Source organism: Tiliqua scincoides, chromosome 10, assembly GCF_035046505.1.
Source record: "Tiliqua scincoides isolate rTilSci1 chromosome 10, rTilSci1.hap2, whole genome shotgun sequence".
In the NCBI taxonomy this organism is placed as follows: Eukaryota; Metazoa; Chordata; class Lepidosauria; order Squamata; family Scincidae; genus Tiliqua; species Tiliqua scincoides.
The window spans coordinates 19,470,561-19,493,345 of record NC_089830.1 but is presented as its reverse complement, the minus strand read 5'-3'; the positions used below and the strand labels follow the sequence as shown (position 1 = coordinate 19,493,345).

General features: G+C 46.7%; 2 protein-coding genes across 2 annotated transcripts; both read left to right on the top strand.

Annotated features, from left to right (window-relative positions):
- Positions 1 to 230: 230 nt before the first annotated feature.
- On the top strand, positions 231 to 5,881 carry LOC136661522 (trypsin-like). The gene is made up of 5 exons (XM_066638807.1): positions 231 to 285; positions 1,844 to 2,003; positions 3,408 to 3,661; positions 4,727 to 4,863; positions 5,729 to 5,881. The coding sequence occupies exons 1-5, from the start codon at positions 231 to 233 to the stop codon at positions 5,879 to 5,881; spliced, it is 759 nt and encodes a 252-aa protein (XP_066494904.1).
- An 8,095-nt stretch (positions 5,882 to 13,976) lies between these two features.
- On the top strand, positions 13,977 to 21,547 carry LOC136661520 (kallikrein-15-like). Its single transcript, XM_066638805.1, has 5 exons — positions 13,977 to 14,016; positions 14,740 to 14,899; positions 18,175 to 18,428; positions 20,530 to 20,666; positions 21,395 to 21,547. The coding sequence occupies exons 1-5, from the start codon at positions 13,977 to 13,979 to the stop codon at positions 21,545 to 21,547; spliced, it is 744 nt and encodes a 247-aa protein (XP_066494902.1).
- The last annotated feature ends 1,238 nt before the right edge of the window (positions 21,548 to 22,785 follow it).

The window sequence follows — 22,785 nt, the reverse complement described above, 5'->3', positions numbered from 1 at the left end:
TAGGTGCGTCTTATGGTCAGGTGCGTCTTATGGAGCAAAAAATACGGTAATTCTGCGTTATGGGTAGAACAGCACTCTGCGAGACTCCTTCCCCTCTTACTTTTGCTAGAGGTGGTAAGAAAGAAGGACCTCTTCCTCATCCTCTTCTTGTCATTGGGAATAAATCAGGAATGATTTCCATATTTTTTTCCTACAGGAAATCTTCCTGGAGAGAATTAACCTCAACCACCATGGCATCGCTTTCGCTGAAATTGCTGGCTACCATCTTGTTCCTTGTGTCCCACGGTAAGATGTCGGGTGGATCCGGTACATCCAGAAGTCTGTGTTGGGATTGATTTAGATGCATTGAATAAGTTTGAGTGGATACTATACTTGCATGGGGTGTGCCCAAGTGTGTACGTGTGGAAAAAAAAAAAAAACACGAGGAAGTATTTCTTGTTTGTTTTTGCAGATTAAGTAGGAGGAAAGACCAGTAGGGCCACCTGGGCAGAGAATCGTTACATCCATAATGACTAGAAACATAATATCTGGTCTACCCCTTGCAGTGCAATGAAGTGATAGAACCTTGAGGTTGTAGAATAGACGGTATCATTTCCACCTTCAGGTAGGGCTGGCTTTAGGGTAACCGATTAGAAACAAACTAATTGTGGGTTAGTGCACTAGGGTGGGCCGTGCACTAAGGTGGTGAGTACAATCAGTACTTCTGCACCTGGCATTCGGCATGGAATCCACCATGCTGAGGTCTGGAGTACCCTCCTGCCTGCCCTTGACTCTGCTTCCCCCCCCCCCCGGAAGCAGTTGGCAATGACATCAACACATCACCACCACCTACTTCTGGGTGCCGCTCTTTGAGTCAGGCATCATCAGCTCAGCTTGCCCCTCGTTCTTGTAAGTAGGGGGGCAATGTGTCCACCACTGGGCCCCCACCAAAAATGTTTTGAATTGAGCCTCATAGCTCCCAAGGCCAGCCCTGCTTCCAGGGGCCACATTTTGGAATGCTCCCCCCACATTAAAAAAACAAAACACCACACATCGATCACATCAGGATGAGAGGTTCTGATTCAGCCCCTCCCTGCATGAGAATCTCTGGGAAGGCTTCTAAGCATGTGGCGCATTCCAAAATGTGACAGCCCCCTCCCCACATTCAGTCTGATGCGACACAATCCATTTGACTACCACCAGACTTATGCCAGAGGATCCGGTGGAAGTGAGATGGTAGAATTGAAAGCATAGCCTTGATTGTAAGAATCTTAGCACATGTTCTCCCTTGCAAGGCCACATCCTACACAATGGTGTGCTTTGGGTACAGGATGGCCAGATACAATGGAGGACAGAGTGCTCACACGTTTAACCATTGTACAAAAGAGGGAATCTTGGCAGGCAGTGCTTTTTAAACCCTTCCATGTTGAGCTGCACCTGCCAAAATCTTAATTGATTTAAATCCAACCTCATCTTAATTTTCTTTTTGAGGATTCTGTTATATTGCAATCCTTATTAGCTTCCACTGACCCTAACACCATTCTTCAGATAGCTACATTCATCTCACAAATTGTGGCGTCCAATTTGAAGCGTGCCCCCATTTCTTGAAGTCTCTGATTTATGGGAGTTTATTGTGGGTTGGTATGTTATTAGCAAATGAATCTCTAGATGTATGAAAGTGTTTAATGATTTCTTAACTGTATGCCAATAAAGTAACTGAAACTGAAACTGAAAACTGCCAAAATTACTGTCTCTATACAATGGTTAAAGGTATAGGCGCTCTGTCCCACTTTGTATCTGGTCACCCTGTTTGGACTCCCCTCTCCAGTAGGGTTCTTCTCATTTCTGTGTTCTGCTTTTCTAGCCTCTGCGGACAATGGAGAACGGATCCCCGGTGGGAAGCCTTGCGCCCGCAACTCCCAGCCATGGCAAGCGGCCCTTTTTAATGGCTTCCGGTTGAACTGCGGAGGGACTTTGATCAACAGGTCCTGGGTGCTCAGTGCTGCCCATTGCAGAAGGAGAATGTAAGTGGACGTGAGCTTAGGAGGGCCAGGCTGAGGGAGTAAGAAATGGAAGGGAATGCAAGAAAACGGGAGCAGAAAAGAGCCATGGATCAATCAGCAAAGCATATGGATAACTGAGCTCAGAAATGCAATCATAGGGTTTGCTTGGTCTGCGATCTTTGCTGCAGATAATCATGAGAAAGCCTCGTTCAACTGAATGGGAATTCCTTCCAGATTGGCGTGGTTAAAATTGGTCTGAGCCTCTTGCAACAATGTCCTGAGCATTTTGGGATCAGTTGTTTTAGAAAGGTCTCTTCTTGTTTTGTGTTTTTGTGTGATTTTCATGGACATGATTCAAAAGCGACAGTCATGGGCTTCTCCCACTATAGTTTTCTTTTTTTTAAAAAAAGTCAGTCTTTGCACTGATGCATGAAAATCAATAAGCAGCAAAAAGAGAAAACGAGTGGCCACCTTTTGCACAGAGGTTCATCCCTTTTCAATATCAGGGAGCGTTGTCAACCTCTTCTGCCTGGGGCTACTCCTGTGCTTTTATGAGCAGCCTGACATGCAGTACAGGTGTGCGCCACTTAACAACGGGGATACGTTCTCCGAGATAGATTACGTCTTCTTTGCATTAAGAGCCTCTTGGTTGTGTAAACGGGCATTCTGCTGCAGGGGACGGGAGATGCAATTGCCTCATTAAGAGCATCTTTATTGTGCTTTGACCACCGTCATATATGTGGTCCATTATTAAGCGAACGGTTGTTAAGCGGCACACGCCTGTATTTAAAAATGAAAAATGGTGTGTTTCTCTCCATTCTAAGGAGCGCTTCACTTGCTATTATGTGCATCAGGCCCAGGAGTAGAGTGAGCCTTTGTTGGCAACTAGCTTGCCAGGCCAGAACTCCCCCCTCCAAAAAAAAAAAAAAAAATACTTGCGAGTTTTAAATCAAGTCCTGGTGACATCACAAATCCTTTGAAAAAATGGGGGAAAAGTTTGCTACCAGGAACCAGACATAAAGGGGAGGTAAAGAGGAAAAGAGACAGGGCAATGTAGTGCTTTGGGGGTTGGATTTAGACTTGGAAGACAGAGGTTCAAATCTCTGCTAAGCCATGAAGCTTCGACTACCTCACAGGGCTGTCATGAGGACAAAAAGAAGGAAGGAATCAGGTACACCACCCTGAGCTCTTTGGAGGAAGGGCAGTATAAATATGTGAAAAGTAACTAAAGGGGTGGAGTTAAGAAGTAAAGGGGAGGAGCCCATCAGGAAAGAGGTGGAGCCTATCAGTGACTCAAAAATGGTCGGAGAGTGTGCTATCCCTCCACCTGATGAAAAAAGCTAGAGAAGCAGGATAATTTGGGGCAATCTAGCCAGATGGCAGCAACTTGCCCAGCAAGAACTCATTGTGTATGTTTCCTCACAGCCCTTTCCCTGTACGACTCGGAGAGCATCACCTCTGGGGCCTGGACTGGTCGGAACAGCTCAAGCTTGCGTCCAAAGTCATTGTGCACCCTGGCTACAACCCTTCCACTATGAACAACGACATCATGCTCATCAAACTGTTGACTCCAGTCTGCATAAATAGCAAAGTCCGGCCCCTGGAGTTGGCCACTCACTGCCCTATACCAGGGACAAACTGTTCCGTATCAGGATGGGGGACAATCACCAGCCCGCAAAGTATGTTGAAACATGCAAATGGCTACATGGATGGCCAAATTGCATGCCATAAGAGCAGCTACAGGGTCCCTGATTTGTATCAGGGTGGTGGTGTGAAGGGAAGGGGTTTCCCATCATGGTCAAGATCAGACCTGAGGTGAGAGGAGGTGGGGGGGGCAAAATCCCCAGGACCTGGGCTTCTCATGGGCATGGGCCATAGCAAAACAAACTATATACAGCGGACCCTCCTTATCTGTGGGGTTGACACCTGCGGATTTGATTCAGAGCAGGTGCCGACCCATGTTGGTTGGTTGGCAACCTTCAGTGGCCTCAATTGTCCCCCTGGGCATGACCAGAAGTCCCTTTCCAAACACCTTCAGGAGGCCTTCTGAGGGGCAGGGAGGCTGTACTTGGCCTCCCCGCATCTCAGAACACCTCTGGGTGCAACCAGGAGGTGCTTCCGGTCATGTCCAAAGGTCCTCTGATGCCTTCCCAAATGTGGATTTACTTATCCACAGATTTCAGTAGCAGCAGGAAGTCCAGGAATGGATCCCCTGTGGGTACTGAGGGCCAACTGTGGTGCAAAACAAATTTATTACAAAATAAATGTGGGTACCTCAGTCTCAGCCTATCCAGGGCTGCGTTTCCACTACAGCTTTAATCCACTTTCAGTGCACTTCTATTACCCCAATGCATTCTGGAGACTGTAGAGTGTTAGGGGTAGCCAGCTGGAAGTGGCCTTGGTCCTGATCTGGAGTGGGCTTCTATGTGCCCCTGGAGAGATGCCAATAGGTGCAATGTTGTATTCAAGTACAGTGACTTAATTTCGCACTGTTCCCTTAAATCTCCAGACTCCACCCCTCCCTCATATCTGCCTCTCCTCACATCCCCTGAACTTGGACCAACCCTCCTGCAGGTTTGTGTTTAGAGTCCTGCCAAGGATCTGAATATAACCCTGGCAGATAAACTTGGTATGGAGCTAGTGATGCCTGTGAGATCATGAATCCAGTAGCCAGGATTCAGCTCAGGTGTAGAGGTCTACTCTTCCGTTGGATGCCCTCTCTGAACTCTTGCATGTCTTTACAGTTACTCTTCCTAATGTCTTGCACTGCGCAAACATCACCATCTTTGACGACAACGTTTGTGGATCCGTCTATCAAATGTACAACCCCGAGACCATGTTATGTGCCGGAAAGATAGAGGGAGGCGTAGATTCTTGCCAGGTGAGTTGCTCTCTTTGAAGGATATCTTTGGGTACCAATTGGGGAAAAAATCCTGGACTAGGAAAAAAAATCCTACACTAGGGTAAGGAGGTTAGCAGGGCCTAGGAGAGGGGGGTAAAGGGGGTAATTTGTACCCGGGTCCAGGGTCAGAAAGGGGGCCCAGGGGCCAAAGGAGGGGGCCCAGAAAGTCCCTGGGATCTGACCTGAACTTGCTGATGGGCTCTGCATCAAGAAGTCTAGTAGACCTGGGCTTCAAAGACTATTGTGGCTAACAGCACCCTCCCCCTATCCTATTCCCCCCCCCATTCTGCTGCCCCCATTGCGACCCTCCCCCTTTGGGGAGGGGCCCAGAAAAAACTTTGTACCCCCTGATAAAATTCCTCTCATAGGCCCTGGAGGTTAGCATCTTTGGGGGGGGGGATTTGAATGAGGATGACAGTATGGGGGAAAAAGTAGGTGCCGGTGCCTCTGGCCACAGCAGTCACAATGAAAATCACTTGTCCAGCTGCTTTTTGAAGAAGATGTTAAGGGTTCTAATCCTGGAGCCCCCACACACCGTGGCTAGTTTGGCCCCATTTGACTGATGGTTTGACTGATGGCTAGTTTGACTGATCTGTAAAGATCAGTCCGTAAGGGGCAAGTCTCTCTATTTAGTTTACCTTGCAGAGTAGACTTCCAAGAACAGAAATGTATTTTATTTATCCCTTCCTCCAAGGAGCTCAGGGTGGTGTACATAGTTCCTCCCCTCTTTTTGTCCTCACAACAACCCTGTGAGGTAGGAGGGGCTGAGAGAGAGAGAGAGAGTGACTGGCCCCAGGGTCACCCAGGCAGCTTCATGTGATTGTGCATTGTTTTGCCTCCGCAGGGTGACTCGGGTGGACCCCTTGTCTGCAATGGGCAACTGCAAGGGATCGTGTCCTGGGGTCCCGTGGTATGCGCGCAACCAAGGCGACCGGGAGTCTACGTGAACGTCTGCAAATACGTGGACTGGATCCGAGAAACCATCAGAAATAACTGATGAGCATCCGACTCGGGAAATCCTGAACAACCTCTGGGGGAAAAGAATATATTTGTTATTTTGTTGCGGAAGTTCCTTGACTTTCCCAAAAGCACCTGGTGCCTGAACCATTGCAGCAAATGCTGGTCCTCCTTATCCAACAGCATGAAGGCTGCCACCTTTGCCACTCCTGCTTTTTCACCGTCGCTCCCTGGTTCTGAAAAGGAAGCCATGGAGGAACGGAGAGTTGTGGCCTAGAGTGTCTCTGACCCTCTAGTCCAATACTCTTCTCATCACTTCCTTTTCTGCTCTCCTCTTTCTTTTCAAAGCCAGGAAGCAGGAGGAGAAGCAGTAGAAGTAGATGAGCCGGCAGGGGCAGGTATTCCCCTGCCCACCCACCAACACAAGGAACTACCTCAATCAACCTCAGGGACAGGCTGGCCATGTCCCCTAAGTTTGTTTGTTCCCTTCGTGGTGCATTTGGCACTTCCCTAGTCCCATGTGAAAGTGTGGCGATATACATTGTGTTTGATCACACTGAGCCTTCTATAGCTTGAAGCCTGTGAGCTTGGCACTCTTTCAATACCTGCTCAGTAGTAGGAAGCTTAGGTTCCAATCCTATCCAATTTTCCAGGGCTGGTGCAGCCATGCCAGTGGGGCGTGCGTTGCATCCTTTCATGGGGAGGCAGTCACAGAGACCTCCTCAAGGTAAGGAAACCTTTGTTCCCTTATCTCAGGGCTGCATTGTTGCTACACCGGTGCTGGAAAGTTGAATAGGACTGGGACCTTAGTCTGTGAGACCTTGAACATCTCTTTTACAGTGGAAGGTTTGCTCTCAGTGGGTGCAAAATGTCCTATTTCTCTCCAACTGGGAATTGCTTTAGTGCATCGATTTTCAAACAGTATACCACAGCACACTGATGTGCCGCGAGAGATCTGCAGGGATGCCATGGGAATTTGGAGCATAGAAAATAACTGAAAAACTCTTCCAGGTTCTGCAGCTCTGCTTCTAGAGCGACTGTCTCTAATAACAAATTCTCTGTCCATTCAGAAAATTTGTTACTACAGACAATTGCCCTAGAAACAGAGCTTCAGAACCCAGAAGAGTGTCCCAGGAGCTGGAAGTGACATCACAAGAGGCAGGCCATAGAGGTGACCATAGAGGTCAGTGTGCCATGACAAGAAAAACATTGAAAATCAACGCTTTAGTGCATGCGGTTAGGCTATGACAGTTTACAAACTCATCTGCTATTGAAAGAGATGATACTGGAATGGGATATTGGAAGAGATCCTTGTTAAGATAAGACTACTGAGGGAATGAGGAGCAGGAGAACTGTCCACTTTCCTGCGAGTAAGTCCCATTGAACTCAATGCAATTTAATTCTGAGTAGACATGCCTAGGCTTGTACTATTAAAGGTGGAAGACAGCTTGTGCCTGAAGGCCACTGACAACCAGTACATCCTCTCTTAAAGTGGTGTCATGAGCCCTCTGCAGATAGCAGCCAATCAGTAGGCTACTAGTGTAGTGATGGTGTGGTCCAGTGGTTAGAGTGCCAGATTGGAGATGGAAAGACCCGGATTCAAAACCCCCCTTGATCATGAAGCTCTTGAAGTGACCAAGGGATGGTCACACTCTCTGACCTTAGCCTACTGTGATGGGGAGGAAGGAGTGGAGAGCCATGCAGACCATCTCGAGGTCCTTGGAAGGAGGGTGAGAAAAAAAGTGCAATTCATAAATAAAAGTCTGTATGATACAAAGTGCCTGATCCTTTTATTTAGCATGCTCAATATTGTCTGCTGGTCCCTGCTCTCTGGGGGTCTTGTATGGGTGCACCCATTCAATCGTATGAGCCCTTACCTGTAATCGGAAGTTGTACAGCCCAGATGCAAGTTTTTCACCTCCATGAGACCCAAATCACAGTCAGGGGGCCATGTACTAGAAGTGGAAATCTTTTCGGACTCTTTCTGTATGTTGCTTTACTCCCCAATTCCTCCAGGGGCAAAATATCATGTTAAGCCTCCATTAGAACCAACAGTAATTAAACTTGATGAGGCTTGTAATATGTAGTGCTTCCTTAGGGGTCCAATAAATCTTCAAACATTCTTAATAACCCCCTACAACACACTCCCAGTTAGGACATCCTGAGCGAAGACTGTGAGATTAATCAAGGCTGTTGGTGGCCAACAGTTCCCCTCCTAGGTAGAGAGAAAAGTGAATTTCTGGTACAGGGGCCAGTGTGGGCCAATATCTCCCACTGCTACACAAGTGGCGTGTCAAATACTACCCCTCCTTACCCTGTGACATGAAAGCCACTGCCATTGTCATTCATCCCCCTACTCTCTGGATTCAAAAAGGAAGAGGGCACTGGAGTAGAAAAGAAGGTGCGGAGGAGAGGAGAGCAGTGGGCTAGAGTGGTTGGAGACACTCTAGCCCACCACTCTCTTCTCCTCCCCACTTCCGCCCCATTCCTCTCTTTGTTTTTGAATCCAAGGAAAAGGAGGAGGGGAGTTGAGGCATGCAACCCTTGCCACTCTGTCACTTGAGGCAGCTGCCTCATTCGGCCTCATGGAGAGGCCAGCACAAATTTTTACACTTATTATAACATGTTCCAGTAGTGAGAAAATAGAACTGTTTGTAACAAGGTCACCAAGGCAAATTCAGAGTGAGTAGATGAGCCTCATTGAGTGTACCATGCTAGATGATCCTCCTGGGCAGAATCAAGGAAATAGATTCGTAAGCAGCTGATCCATGACTGAGCTGCCAACTTCTTTTACCAGCCCCTGCTCCTACACCTTTCACAGCAGTCTGCTCTTCAGAGATTGCAGACCTCCACGCTATGAAAGAATTCACCAGTTAATTGGCACGTTAAGCAGCTGTGAAGGGCGCTCAAGAACAGATCATGTTTCATTGTTTACTGGTCAGTTGGCAAGCCTGAAGCTCACATTCTGAATTCTTGGTTGTAGCTGAGAATGAATCTTTAACAATAGCCAGTATTGGGAGGTGTTTTATGGGTGGACAGGGAACACCCAAGCTCTGTGAAGGTGCTGACTCACCCCCAAATGGGGAAATGGCTCAGCGAATTCCAAGCCAAATCATGTTAAATCTGATCTCATTACACAAGGAGGTCCAGGCTCTCTCTCCAGTCTCCTTCTTCCCACCTACGAGCTTTCTTATCCTTTCACCTACAAGCTTTGAACCCCCTTCCACCTGTTCGCCTACCTTTTCTGTTGTTTCTCTGCCCCAGTGAGGGGAGGGAAGAAAGCTCTCTGTCCCCCTTCCCACAAATAAAATATTTCAATGGCAGAGTGCCTCAGCAACCTGGTGCTGGTACTGGCCAAGAGTGGCCAAAAACATCACCCTTCCTGGAGACCGAACCTGAGATCTTTCATGGGTAAAGAATTCACTGTAAAACTAGACTAGGGCTGTTCTTTCGGCAATGCATAAACATTATCTATGCAATGCCAGCCAAACACACACAAACCAGAGATGTGTGGGGTCAATGACTGAGGAGACACTTGCTGTGGCACCACCAGGTGTTCTGGGCCACTACCTGGAAACTGCAAGGCATTCTGGGGTGCTACCTGGAAACTGCAAGGCATTCTGGGGTACTACCTGGAAACCGCAAGGCATTCTGGGGTGCTACCCAGCGGTAATCAGAGAGGAGGCTGAGCTTGTGGCTGCCACACATCTCTCTATGTATTTCCAGCTAAGCTCCACAAATTTGGTGATTTTGATGATTAAAAAGTGATTGGGATCATACAGAAATGACATTTATAACCTAGATCAGTGGAAAAGTCTTAATATTTATTTTATTAATATTATTTTAACTTTTCATAATAGCTGATTTCATTGGAGTAAGACAGTGGAGTAAGACAGTGGAGGCTCTCCTGCCTCCCCTGACACCTACCCACCCACCCACTCACACAGCATACACACTGCACAATACACAATGCCAGACCTTGGGCACAGCCCTATAAAACAAGAAGGATCTCTTTCCCTCCTCAGTCTACTTATTCATTGCACATTAGCTTGAATCCACTGGATAAGGTTGCCAGCTGACCAGAACTGAGACAATCTGGCCTGCTCTGGTGCTTTTTAATGGCAGTGTGATTTGTAGCATTCAACAGAGGAAAAGTTTCTCTCTTGTTTCTATGGAGGAGCGTTGACTGCCTCTCCATCCATCCAGAGTCCTCCGTGGTTCTTCTCCCCACAACCATTGGCTGTGCTTCATGTGAGGGACGGGCAGTCAATTGGGAGTTTCTCCAGTGCGCGTCTCTGCCATGAGATGAATGATTTCATCCCACTTTGTGAGTTTGGCCAGGCAGCCATGACACCCAAATAAAAATGAGTCACCCCAGAGTTGCCAAGCATTACTGAGTAGGGCATGCAACTTTAATGATGGAGAAGGACGAGATGGTGCCCATTGATGTTCCAGGTTCTTGAGGTTGGCATCTGGCAGCTAGTAAAAACTCTGGATTATGTGCTGTCGAAAGAGGGATGGCCTGGTCTTTGAAGTGCGCGATGGGTAGTGTCAAGTGGGCGGGCGCATCTCCCTCAACCCACAGCTGAGTCCAGTGGCTGGGAAAGGTGAAGCTCTTCTGAACAGGTTCCTTTCCCCACACTTTGGAAGAGAAAGAAACAAGCAAACCTCTCTCCTGGCCCTGTCGCTTGCACGGCGTGGATGATTTCTCAGACCACCGATACCTCCCTCAAAGCAAAACTCGGAACCAAGGCTCCAGGTGACTATTGCATCAAGGTCATTCTTTGGTTAGTGTTTGGGGGTGAAGGTGGTGGCAGGTCCATTTAGGAGCTGCGAGGCCAAATCGGAAACATCTTTTGCGGGGGCCCAGATTCACAGCCAAGGGCTATAGAATCATAGTAATAATACCAATAAAATTTGTTATAGACTTTGAATCTTGATGGTAGAATGGAAACCAGAATGAGGTCTCTTGTTATCTGGTGTGCTCCCTGGGGCATTTGGTGGGCCGCTGTGAGATACAGGAAGCTGGACTAGATGGGCCTATGGCCTGATCCAGTCGGGCTGTTCTTATGTTCTTAACTACAATTCCCAGGAAGCCTTGCAGGTCTCTTGTTATCTGGTGTGCTCCCTGGGGCATTTGGTGGGCCACTGTGAGATACAGGAAGCTGGACTAGATGGGCCTATGGCCTGATCCAGTGGGGTTGTTCTTACGTTCTTATGAAAGCCATTCAAATGGTGCGCTTTTAAAAAGTGCATGCGAGTTAACGGACCAAATGGATTTAAGCACATTGCAATATAAAATTGCATTTACAGGTAAGCCTACAAAGTGAGCCAACAAAACGTACCGATTACCTTTGAAAAGGAAATAGTTACAAAACCACTTCTTTTAGAGACTGTGAGATGATTTATTAAAAATATTGATTTTATTATTTATTTTTACTCTAGTGTGGGGGCCCATAGGGTGTGTGGGGGCATTTTAGGCTCAGGGCCCTAGACTGTGGACATTTTGGCTTGTAGTGAAAGCAAACAAGCCTATATTTTATTTTTCACAAGTTTAAACCACCCCTCCTCCATGGAGCTCAGGTTAATGTACATAGTTCCTCCCCTCTTTTGTCCTCACAACACCCCTTTGAAGTAGGTGAGGCTAAGAGAGAGAGAGAGAGAGAGAGAGAGAGAGAGAGAGAGAGAGAGACTGGCCCAAGGTTCATGGCTGAGCAGTGATTTGAATCTGGATCTTCCAGATCTAGGTCCAACTCCTGAACACTGTCTTTGCTCTCACCTTAGAAACAGAGCTTCACATAGGCTCAAATGAGACATGCGCCAGCATGCACCATGGAGGCTAAGTTTTGTTTATAAAAGAGCACAGGAAGAGAAAATAATCATGAAATGTGGTAAACTGTCATAGGGAATAGCAGGGATTTAGCTCTTTGCCCTTATTGTCCCCAGCGTACAAACTTTGTTGAATGCAACTTCCTTTGGCTTTCGATTGTGCCACATTTGGACACATGTCTGATTCACAGTCATGAGCAACTTATCCCATTGACTTCAGTGGTGCTTAATGACAGCTAACTTTCTTTGAGTACAACCTTTGGAGACTGCCTGGGAATACCGGATGCTGTAGGCTTATACCATAGTCTTTCGAGACTGAAGGTTGCCAACCACATTTGGAGTTTATGGAGAACGTTTGTGCTCTCATACCATTGAGTGACTGTGGATATATTCTCAATATATGGCGATACAACTGTCTGGGGATATGGGCCACCTGTTTGTTCATGCCGGGGGTGATGCTATAGTGGAAGATGCTGGGAGTTTTCAAGTGCAGAAATGGCAACAGATCTTCCAGTACCAAACAAGCAATTGGACTCACCTGCAACTTTGTAAATAGGTCTAGAACAGGAATCCTCAAGTCTCTGGTGATGAGCCTTCCGAGGGAGGTGAGGACTGTGTTGTCTGTTAAACTTCGACCACTGGAATCCAACTTGACATCTATGCTAGTAACTAACAGAATACTTAACAGAATATTATGTAGTGCTCTGGCCTAGCTGGAACCTTAACACAGGTCTGCAGCAGGGCTTTTCCAGGGGAGGAGAGGAAGGGGGAAGCTTGGAAATTGGACTATATTTAAAGGGACGGTGCACAGTTAGTTCATGGTACCTGAATTACAACACAAAGATAACACAGGCCAACACACATTTTGCTTCCTTAAATGTTACACCAATTCCTGGGTATATTTGGGGTGCCAATTCCAAAAATGGCATCCGTTTTGCCCTATCACGTCTAATTTTGGAGACACGGCATAGCCTCTTTAGTGAATAGTTCAAGCAGCTTCCTCATGAGGAACCCTATACCATGGCTTCCTCATGAGGAAGCTGCTTGAACCATTCACTAATGAGGCTATACTGTATCTCCAACACTAAACGTGATAGGGCAAAACAGATGCCATTTTTGGAATCGGCAACCCAAATTCATATCGAACCACCATCTTGTCTGATCTTGGAAGCTAAGCAGGGTCAGGCCTGGTTAGTACTTGGATGGGAGACCACCTTGGAATACTGGGTGCTGTAGGCTTATACCATAGTCTTTCGAGACTGAAGGTTGCCAACCCCACCATAAAGTTTGGGAAAAACCTTTCTGACCCTCAGTTTTGTAGGCCTGTGTAATGGTTGAGCATCTCTCTTTCACAGTGCCTGAACAAAAGTATTGAACCGTGTTTGCCACCCTGATGCCAGGATGGGTGACTTCTCGTTACTCTGGCCCATTTATTTATTTCTAGATGCAAAGGCAGATGGCTGCTTTCCAGCAGGGATCCTTGTTGTCACACAGGAGTGAAAAAGTGACATCTGCAGAGATTCCCTATGCTATACAAATTTTAATGGTACCAAAGCTCTATCCTCCTTTGCACCTGTCCAGCCTTTCTTGAAGAACAATGTGTGCCCATATGGCCATACTGCCTCCTTCTTTCTATGGCTTTCTGGTTCCTTTGGGGCAGGAGATAGATGATCAGGGTTCTTTTCGCCACATAAGAGTTGCCAGCTTTCAAAGCGACCCCCTGTAGTTTTCCATACAACAGCCCTTTGATCATCAGCAATGAACTGGTGATTGTAAATAAGAACATAAGAAGAGCCCCGCTGGATCAGGCCAAACACCCATCTAGTCCAGCTTCCTGTATCTCACAGTGGCCCACCAAATGCCCCAGGGAGCACACAAGACAGACACAACCTGTGTCCTGGTGCCTTCCCCTGCATCTGGCAATGAGAGGGAGCCTGTCTCTAAAACCGAAAGCTTGCACATACCTACTATGACTTGTGATTCACTCCATGCTAAGAAAAGCATCAACTAAGCATCAGTTGCTGCATTTCAATGCCAGACTGCTGGCAATCTCAGTTTCAGTGGTTTAAAAACTGTGTTTGGAAACCGCTAGTCTATGTCTGCGATCTTAGGCGCACTTTCCTGTGAGCAGACCTCAATGAACACAGTTGGACTTGCGTCTGCATAGATACGCATAGGATTCCACTGCAAGGGATTTGGAGTTTCATTGCTCAATTGCCACTGATGATTTTTGTTCAGCTTCTCAGAACATTACTGGAGCCAGTTGACCCAACAACCTGACTCTGCTGCCTGCTCTCATGACAGACATGGGGCTTCTGCTAACTGTTCTCCTTTTGGTCTCTGCAGGTAAGATCATGTGTTTGGTACCTAAGTTCAGGGCCGGCCCATCCATGAGGTCAACTGAAGCTGTTGCATCAGGCTGCAGAATGGTGTGTGTGTGGGGGGGTGCTCTTCTCTGTCCAGCTTCTTGCCCCCACTGCCCTTCCTTCTCCTTCCACTCCCTGGATTGGAAAAGGAAGACTGGATAGAGAGAAAGAGGAAATGTGGAGGGGGAAAGAGGAAATGTGGAGGGGAGTGCTAAGCTAGAACATCGGAGAGTGGGGGGAGCAGAGGCTGGAACATCAACAGGTAACAAGGAGCATGCCACCTTGGGCGTCTGGAGGTCTTGAGCTGGCCCTGCTAATATTAATGCTTATATAGAGCTTTCACGTTTATTGCTGAGGTCCCAGCATGCTGTGCTCCTGTTCATTTGAGACAGGAGTTGTGTGAAGGAAAGAGGGTGCAGGCCAAGTTCCAGGTAAGTGAAATGGAAGGAAGGGCAGGCTCTAGATTACTTGTCCCTGCCTACTCATTTGCAGCCAGGTGAGTGGGTGGAGACAATCTGGAGATGTGGCAGCTTTTTTCTTTCCCTCCCTTCTTCCCCCAGCAGCACTGGAAGGGGAAGGGGGCTGCCAGAAGAGGCTCAGAATGTTGACCTTGAAGCACTTTGCATATGCAGAAAATGCCATGCACATGCCCAGTATTCCGTCAGCTGCCTTGTGCCTTCACACATCTTCTTTCTTTGGACAGGAGCTGCCAGGTTGGCACCCAGAATGCTCCGGGGTTTCCAGTGCGTTGAACACTCCCAGCCCTGGACAGCAGCCCTCTTTGATGGGTGGAAGTTTCACTGCACAGGGACGCTGATCAACAACCAGTGGCTGGTCACAGCTGCCCAATGCTACACGGGCCGGTACGTGCACCTGTGGGAAGTTGGGGCAGCCTCACACAGGACAAGCCTGAGGCCTGTTTATTTAAATTATTTATTCATTCACATGTTTTATGCCGCCCTTCCTCCAAGGAGCTCAGGGTGGTGTACACAGTTCCTCCCCTCCTTTTGTCCTCACAAGAATCCTGAGAGGTAGGTGAGGCCAAGAATGAGTGGGCCAAAGGTCAACCACCAAGCTTCATGGCTGAGTGTGGATTTGAACGTGGATCTTCCAGGTCCAAGTCTACACAGAACGAGTTCATCATCATCATCATCATCATCATCATCATCATAGTAATTTAACCTGAACTCAAGGGTGAATCCAGACCAGAGAGATTCAGCTAATCACTCTCCAAATTAAGGAGTGGAGCAATTCAAAATGGAGCGGAGCAATTCAAAAGTTTAGGGTCACATCCATCAGCTATGTTTTTTTTTCTTTATCCTCTGGTTCTGTCCCAGTTCTGACACAAATTTTTAAAAGTGATTCGTGAATCTTTCCAGATGCTTTGAACCGATGTGGACCCAACATTTTGTGCAGAGCAATGTCAAACACTTTGTTTGGCAGGGTAACTCTACACAACAAAAGACAACAATAATTATTTTAGCTTCAGGAAAAAAAAAATTTTTAATTGTGTTGCGGTGAGTCAGATACCAGAATAAGGAAATCAGAGAGACAAAATGAAAGAGACGAGAAGCAGATTTCAGATTCAATGCAGAGAGAGAAAGGGAGGCTGTTTCTACAAGCCTTCTCACTGCCGTTTTTATTGTACTTTGCAACATTAATACAAGTTACATCCAGTTCCCAGATAGTGCCACATTAGAATCGCATACAGGGGTTTGAACAATGGGTGCTTCTTTCAGAGTGCCGTATCAGCTATTTTCATACTTCGGCCTCGGGAACCAGCACGCCCTCGGAGTGCCGTGGGGGGGGGGTAAGTTTTCCTGCTTGCCATGTCACCAAAGCCACAGTGTGCCTCTGCATAAGCACTAAAACACCACAAAATTGTTTGTGTTTTTTTTCAATTTAAGGAAAGCAGTTTAGAAACAAAATACATGAGGATTAAATCATGGGAAACAAAACATTAACGGTACAGGTAAAGGCTGATCGCCTGGCTGTTGAACTCCTTATCTTGAACAGATTGTCTTTTTGTATTTAGGGATTTGATTTCACTTCTGCTTCAAAGCGGCTGAGAAATGTTCGGCCTAGACTAGCTTATCAATTACTGAAAAGGTGTCTGAACTGGGTTTGGGTGTTTGAGTCAATGTTTGGTTTGACTCCCAGTTTACAAACCTCTTGCTGAGAGGAGGGCTGCACGTGGTCTGTGATCCCGCCAAAGCATAAAGTGTAGCTTTGAGTGCAAGATTCTGCTTCCTGACCATTCAAAAGTTGCCCAAGCCAAGTTCGGAATGCCCTTTGCAGTTGCGGCCCTGGCCCCTGTGCCACTCTGGGACCAAGTCTGCAACCCCCCCATTCTCTCCCCAGGGGTCTGTGTGGGAAACATCAGTTCGTGAAATGCCTTCTGCACAAGGGACACACTTCGTAAGCAAGCCTCATTGAAATGCACACCTGTCAGTGGTGTTGCTAGGAGGGTCGGGGGGTGACATGCATGGGGGGTGTATGACACCACTACTGGCCAAAAATTTTTTAATCTTGGTATTTTTGAATAATACTATCATGTTACATATCATTTGATGTGTAATTTGGTGCAGAATGCAATGAAACAAACTGTGTTGAAATGTATCAAAAGGTGTAGCCTTTTGTAGCCTTGTTAGCCAGCAGGGGAGGGGCAATGGTGCATCACCATGCTTACTGCCAAGGTGTTGTTGGTCTGTGGAACTCCTTGCCACAGAATGTGGTGATGGCGTCTGGCCTGGATGCCTTTAAAAGGGGATTGGACAATTCTGGAGGAAAAATCAATTATGGGTTACAAGCCATGATGTGTATGCGCAACCTCCTGATTTTAGAAATGGGTTATGTCAGAATGCCAGATGCAAAGGAGGGCACCAGGATGAGGTCTCTTGTTATCTGGTGTGCTCCCTGGGGCATTTGGTGGGCTGCTGTGAGATACAGGAAGCTGGACTAGATGGGCCTATGGCCTGATCCAGTAGGGCGGTTCTTATGTTCTTAAACTACAATTCCCAGGAGGCCTTGCAGGTCTTCTTGTTGTCTGGTGTGCTCCCTGGGGCATTTGGTGGGCCGCTGTGAGATACAGGAAGCTGAACTAGATGGGCCTATGGCCTGATCCAGTGGGGCTGTTCTTATGTTCTTATGCTGTCATGCCCACTGCATGGGAGGAGGTCCATCGTGCTGGCCTCCCATACCAGGTGATGCAAACCCGAGTGACACCACTGACACTAGTGCATCTCCTATTCGTTTCAGCGAGGTGTGCAGAAGAGAACTTTTCATGGAACTGTGCCATAAAGCTGGAAGAGATTTTTGATATTTTTCATGTAGGAGGAAAATGTAGAGATAGGCTCTTGAAAGTGGCAAGATCACTACAAGCATTATAAATACACTTGTATTTTTTTTCCCCCACCCCTAGGGGAACAACAGTAGTTTTGGGGGCACGGTTGGGGTTGGGGAAATGGCACAGGGAATAGGTTCAACATCCTTCCAGTGCAGTTTGTATGTCTTCTTTAATGAATGAAAGAGCTGCATGAAAAAACATATATATATATATGTATATGTATGTATGTATGTGTACACACACACACACACACACACACATACATGCATACATATATATATATATGTGAACATACATACATATGTGAACATACATACATACATACATACATATGTGTGTGTGTGTGTGTGTGTGTGAACTTTTAATTGAAAAGCAGTATATAAATACTGTTAATAATAATAATAATAATAATAATAATAATAATAATAATATATGTGAACATACATACGTACATACATACATATATATATATGTGTGTGTGTGTGTGTGTGTGAACTTTTAGTTGAAAAGCAGTATATAAATACTGTTAATAATAATAATAATAATAATAATAATAATAATAAATGTATATATTTTTTTCCTTCTAGAAAGAAAAAAAACCCTATTTTTAAAGTGCAGGACTGCGAAGGAGAGGGGGGTAAAAGTTGTTTTGGTTTTTTTTAAAGTGATTTCCCAAGGAAGGCACTGGCCAATCAGTGCTGTGCCTAGTTGGTTTCAGCTGGAGATTTGCAGAATTGATGCTTGCAGAAATTTGCAGAAACTCTCTTTTATGTTCTCCTCCTTGTGCCACAGCCTCCTCTATGTGAGTCTTGGGGAACACACCTTGAGGCATTTCGAATTGACGGAGCAGGTGAAGATAGCGTCCAAGACCATCCGGCACCCTTTCTACGACAGCTACAGCAAGGATAATGACATCATGTTGGTCAAACTCCTCCTGCCCGTTCACGTCTCCAAGCATGTGAAACCGATAGCCTTACCGAGTAACTGCCCGGCGCCTGGCAGCTATTGTGTGCTTGTCGGCTGGGGCACCACCATCCTGCAGCAAGGTAGAGAAAACTAGAAAGAGATGAGGGAGGGCTTGCTTGAGGGCCAGATGACCCTACACAATATATTGGAGATCTGTGCTGGGAACTCATAGCATAATTTTCTGCTTGCAACAGAAGCTCTGGGCAGGGGGTGTTGGATCTGGGTTACAACAGGAGGAGCTTCACCTGTAATTTATACTATATTTTTTTTCCTGTGTGGAAGTGCCACCTGCTGATTTTTGCAGTTGCTCATAAAGGCACAGTGACAGAAGCCTGCTGAAAAGTTGGCAACCTTAAATTTTCAGACAACAAGGCTAATCACATGAGAGAAAGATTGAGTGTCTAGAGAGGTGTTCTTTTCCCTCTCACACAACACCAGAACCAGGGGACAGCCACTAAAATTGAGCATTGGGAGAGTTAGGATAGACAAATATATATGCGGTGATGGCATCTGTGCCTTTAAAAGGGGATTGGAAGATTTCTGGAGGAAAATTCCATCACAGGTTACAAGCCATGATGTGTATGTGAACCAGGGGACATCCACTAAAATTGAGTGTTGGGAGAGTCAGAACAGACAAAAGAAAATATTTATTTACTCAGCGTGTGGTTGGTCTGTGGAACTCCTTGCCACAGGATGTGGTGATGGCGTCTGGCCTGGACGCCTTTAAAAGGGGATTGGACAAGTTTCTGGAGGAAAAATCCATTATGGCTTACAAGCCATGATGTGTATGTGCAACCTCCTGATTTTAGAAATGGGCTATGTCAGAATGCCAGATGCAAGGGAGGGCACCAGGATGAGGTCTCTTGTTATCTGGTGTGCTCCCTGGGGCATTTGGTGGGCTGCTGTGAGATACAGGAAGCTGGACTAGGTGGGCCTATGGCCTGATCCAGTGGGGCTGTTCTTATGTTCTTATGTTCATGATGGGTATGTACAACCTCCTGATTTCAGAAGTAGTCTACCTCAGAATGCCAGATGCAAGGGAGGGCACCAGGATGCAGGTCTCTTGTTGTCTTGTTTGCTCCCTAAGGCACATGGTGGGCCACTGTGAGATACAGGAAGGTGGACTAGATGGGCCTTTGGCCTGACCCAGCAGAGCTCTTCTTATGTTCTTATGAAAGAGGCAGTCTGTTTGGAGGGGGTGGGGAATAAACCAAACATCAAGTCAAGCAGAAATGCACATCTCAGTGTGCAGCTTGAAATCTAGAGAAGCTGCTGCTCGGGTCCCAAATGAATGTCTGCAAAAAGCCTGAGGCTTTGCAGACCTCTGTGTGTGCACACTCACTTGCCAAGCCTTGAAAGTGCCTCCTGGCAGGTCAACCCTCTGCGAGCATCAACAGTTAGCAAAGGTCAGTTGTCAAGTCATCAATGCTCACAAAGTTTTGATCTGCCTCGAGCCGCTGTGCACTTGTAACGATTCCACTAGCAAACTACTATTTTGACCCACTGGTAGAATACTTGCAACACCTATGGCGGGGTGGCCAATCCATGGCTCAGGAGTGACATGATCTCTTTAACGTATGTGCGGCTCATGGAAATACGTTGGCCGCGCTCCTTTTTGCATCCCAATGTCATCTGATCTCAGAAGCTAAGCAGGGTCAGACCTGGTTAGTACTTGGATGGGAGACCACCTTGGAATACCAGGTGCTGTAGGCTTATACCATGATCTCGGAAGCTAAGCAGGGTCAGGCCTGGTTAGTACTTGGATGGGAGACCACCTGGGAATACCGGGTGTTGTAGGCTTATACCATAGTCTTTCGAGACTGAAGGTTGCCAACCATTTAATTTAAAAGGTAAATACAAATTTATCAAGCTTTGTAATGATTTACTCAGTATAAACTGAGAGTCCACTGGATTAAATGATAAGTTTAGGGTTCATGGTGAGTAAATATATTTAAGAATGTAAATGCTTCTTACTGTAAATATTGTGGCTGTCAAAACACCTGAAGTTTCTCATATGTGGCTCTTATGTCAAGTAAATTGGGCCACCCCTGATTTTTAAGAAAGAGACAGATGTTTCTCTCCGAAAATTCTACTTTGTTTCAAAGATCACTTTTTTCTAATCCCTTCCCCTAAACAAACCAACCATGTGTAGTCCTTAAAAAGCAAACCCCTCTTCCTCAGAGTATGCCCCAGATGTCCTATACTGTGGGAATATCACCACCCTGTCTGACACAGAATGCGTGGATGTCTACCCCCGGGTCCTGCTGAAGCACATGCTCTGTGCCACTGTGAGAGGCGGAGGCTCGGATTCCTGCCAGGTAAGGCAAGGGGGATGACTACCTTCATGGTGGCAGAAAAGAAACAAGGTACAGAAAAAAGTGGGCAGATCCCTGGTCTTTGCCTAGAGCACTGATTTTCACAGCGCTTTTCTTCCCATGGCACATTGACCTCTATGACCTTCTCTATGATCTTCACCTCTTCTGATGTCACATGGCTTCTGGGAGACTCTTCCGGGTTCTGTGGCTCTGGCTGCTTGTCTTTCAACTTCTAGCACTCGAGCAGTGATTTTCAACACTGGTGTGCCACAAATGGTCCGCAGGTGTGCCGCAGGAGCTTGAGGGAGGATCATTTATTAATAGAGCCACAGAACCTGGACATTTTTCTCAGTGATTTTCAACCACCGTGCTCCGAACTACTGTAGCGCACCTGTGGACCTTTTATGCCACACCAATGTGGCATAAACAGCATACCGGTTGAAAATTGCTGGCCTGGAACTTCTCTGGCATTTACGTGTGCATAGCTGGCAGTTAAAAGTAGAGGAACTATTTATGTCAGTAGGGACACTCCATAGCAAAATGGGCATAGGACCTAGTGGTTAGTGACTTGTGTCCACTTTTCTACATCACCTTTTTAACTGAGTAAACTGGAAATGAACTGGGAAGAGATGAGTTTGCTGCCACCACCCAAGCTGGGAATCCAGGGTAGGGCCTTTTCCCAGGGTCTCCAACACCTTGGTTCTCATGGTATTTTTGTAACAACTCCTCAGGGCGACCCCGGCTCACCGCTGGTCTGTGAGAATGAGTTGCAAGGCATCGCATCTTGGGGCTTTGAAGAATGCTCAGAGCTGGAGAGTCCCAGTGTCTTTGTCAAGGTCTGTAACTACATCAACTGGCTGGAGGAGACCATCAATTCAGCTTAACCTCCCTGCAGAATACAGTTCTCCACGACTCCTGTCAGCCTTCAGATTGCCAAGTAAAGATCCATCAAAATATTCTGATGTGTGCCTCTTTGCCTTGACACCCTACAGGTCCGGCCCAGCTGGGGCAGCCACCTCTCAGTGGCGGGCATCTGCCACTCATCTCTGCTGCTGTTTGGATGGAAACAGGAGGCAGAGAGTGGAAGAGGAAGTGTCAAGAATAATTGTGGACCAGAGTGTCAAGAGATACTCTTGCCCATCACTCTCCTCTCCTCCACACATCAACAGCAGCAGCAGCAGCAACAGACTTCACTGCCTGCCAAGGGAAGGTGGGATTCCCTTTGGCAGGGTTTATATTTGGCATGGCAAGGTGTCGCTCAAAGGGTGCTGACTGCATTTAGTCTGCTGCGTTGGGAGATCTGGGGCTGGCCCTCACCAATTTTGATAGAAAGCAGATCTTCTCCACTTCTCTGCTTTTGCTCACACATCCATTTTTTTTCAAGTGGTCACAGTTTTTCTTCCTGTGGTCATCATCCAAGGTCATGTTTCACATCTGGTCCCATTCGTGGTCCAGCTGGCAGAGATCTGGGGGCTTGGCCTTATCACTTGCAGCACCCAAGCTGTGAAACTCCTAATCTTTTGGGGGGGGGGGCAACCAAATTGGCCCTCTTTTAATTGGCATGTTGGCATCTTGTCCGAACCATTCTCTTTGCTAAACCATGCCTTTTTGTTTGCTCCCTTTTTTTTTTTCTCCTCTGCCTGCATTTTAACATCCGGTTTCTGAGTTTGTCTCTTGGCTTAATTTTACTGTTTGATGGATTTCATCCATGTTTGGGTGCCACTTTTGGGAACCTCTTTGGGGTCAGAAAAGCAGCCAAGAAAGAATTTAGTGAATCAATCATGCTGCAGTTTGGATTCAAGGTGGCTACCGTGTGCTGAAAATAACTGTGCTAAGAAAGGCAGTTCAACCTGTTGCAATTTGAAAACATGAGCCTTTGCTTCTCAAAACAGTTCTGAGACACTCCAATCAGTGGCGTCGCTAGGGGGTGCGGGCCACACCACATGACGCGCATGGGAGGGTGACACTACTACTAGCCAACATTTTTAAAATCTTGGTATTTTTGATTAATACCATCATGTTATATATCATTTGATGCGTAATTTCATGAGGAATGCAATGAAATAAACCACATTGAAATATCTCTATTCTATCAAAAGTTAAAGCCAAAAACCTAGTGGGG

Bases quoted from the DNA above. Each gene is read 5' to 3' on its own strand.
- LOC136661522 (XM_066638807.1), top strand. From the start codon at position 231: ATGGCATCGCTTTCGCTGAAATTGCTGGCTACCATCTTGTTCCTTGTG. The intron at 286-1,843 runs GTAAGATGTCGG...CTGCTTTTCTAG, and splicing joins CTTGTTCCTTGTGTCCCACG to CCTCTGCGGACAATGGAGAA. The intron at 3,662-4,726 runs GTATGTTGAAAC...ATGTCTTTACAG, and splicing joins GACAATCACCAGCCCGCAAA to TTACTCTTCCTAATGTCTTG.
- LOC136661520 (XM_066638805.1), top strand. From the start codon at position 13,977: ATGGGGCTTCTGCTAACTGTTCTCCTTTTGGTCTCTGCAG. The intron at 14,017-14,739 runs GTAAGATCATGT...TTCTTTGGACAG, and splicing joins TCTCCTTTTGGTCTCTGCAG to GAGCTGCCAGGTTGGCACCC. The intron at 20,667-21,394 runs GTAAGGCAAGGG...ACAACTCCTCAG, and splicing joins GAGGCTCGGATTCCTGCCAG to GGCGACCCCGGCTCACCGCT.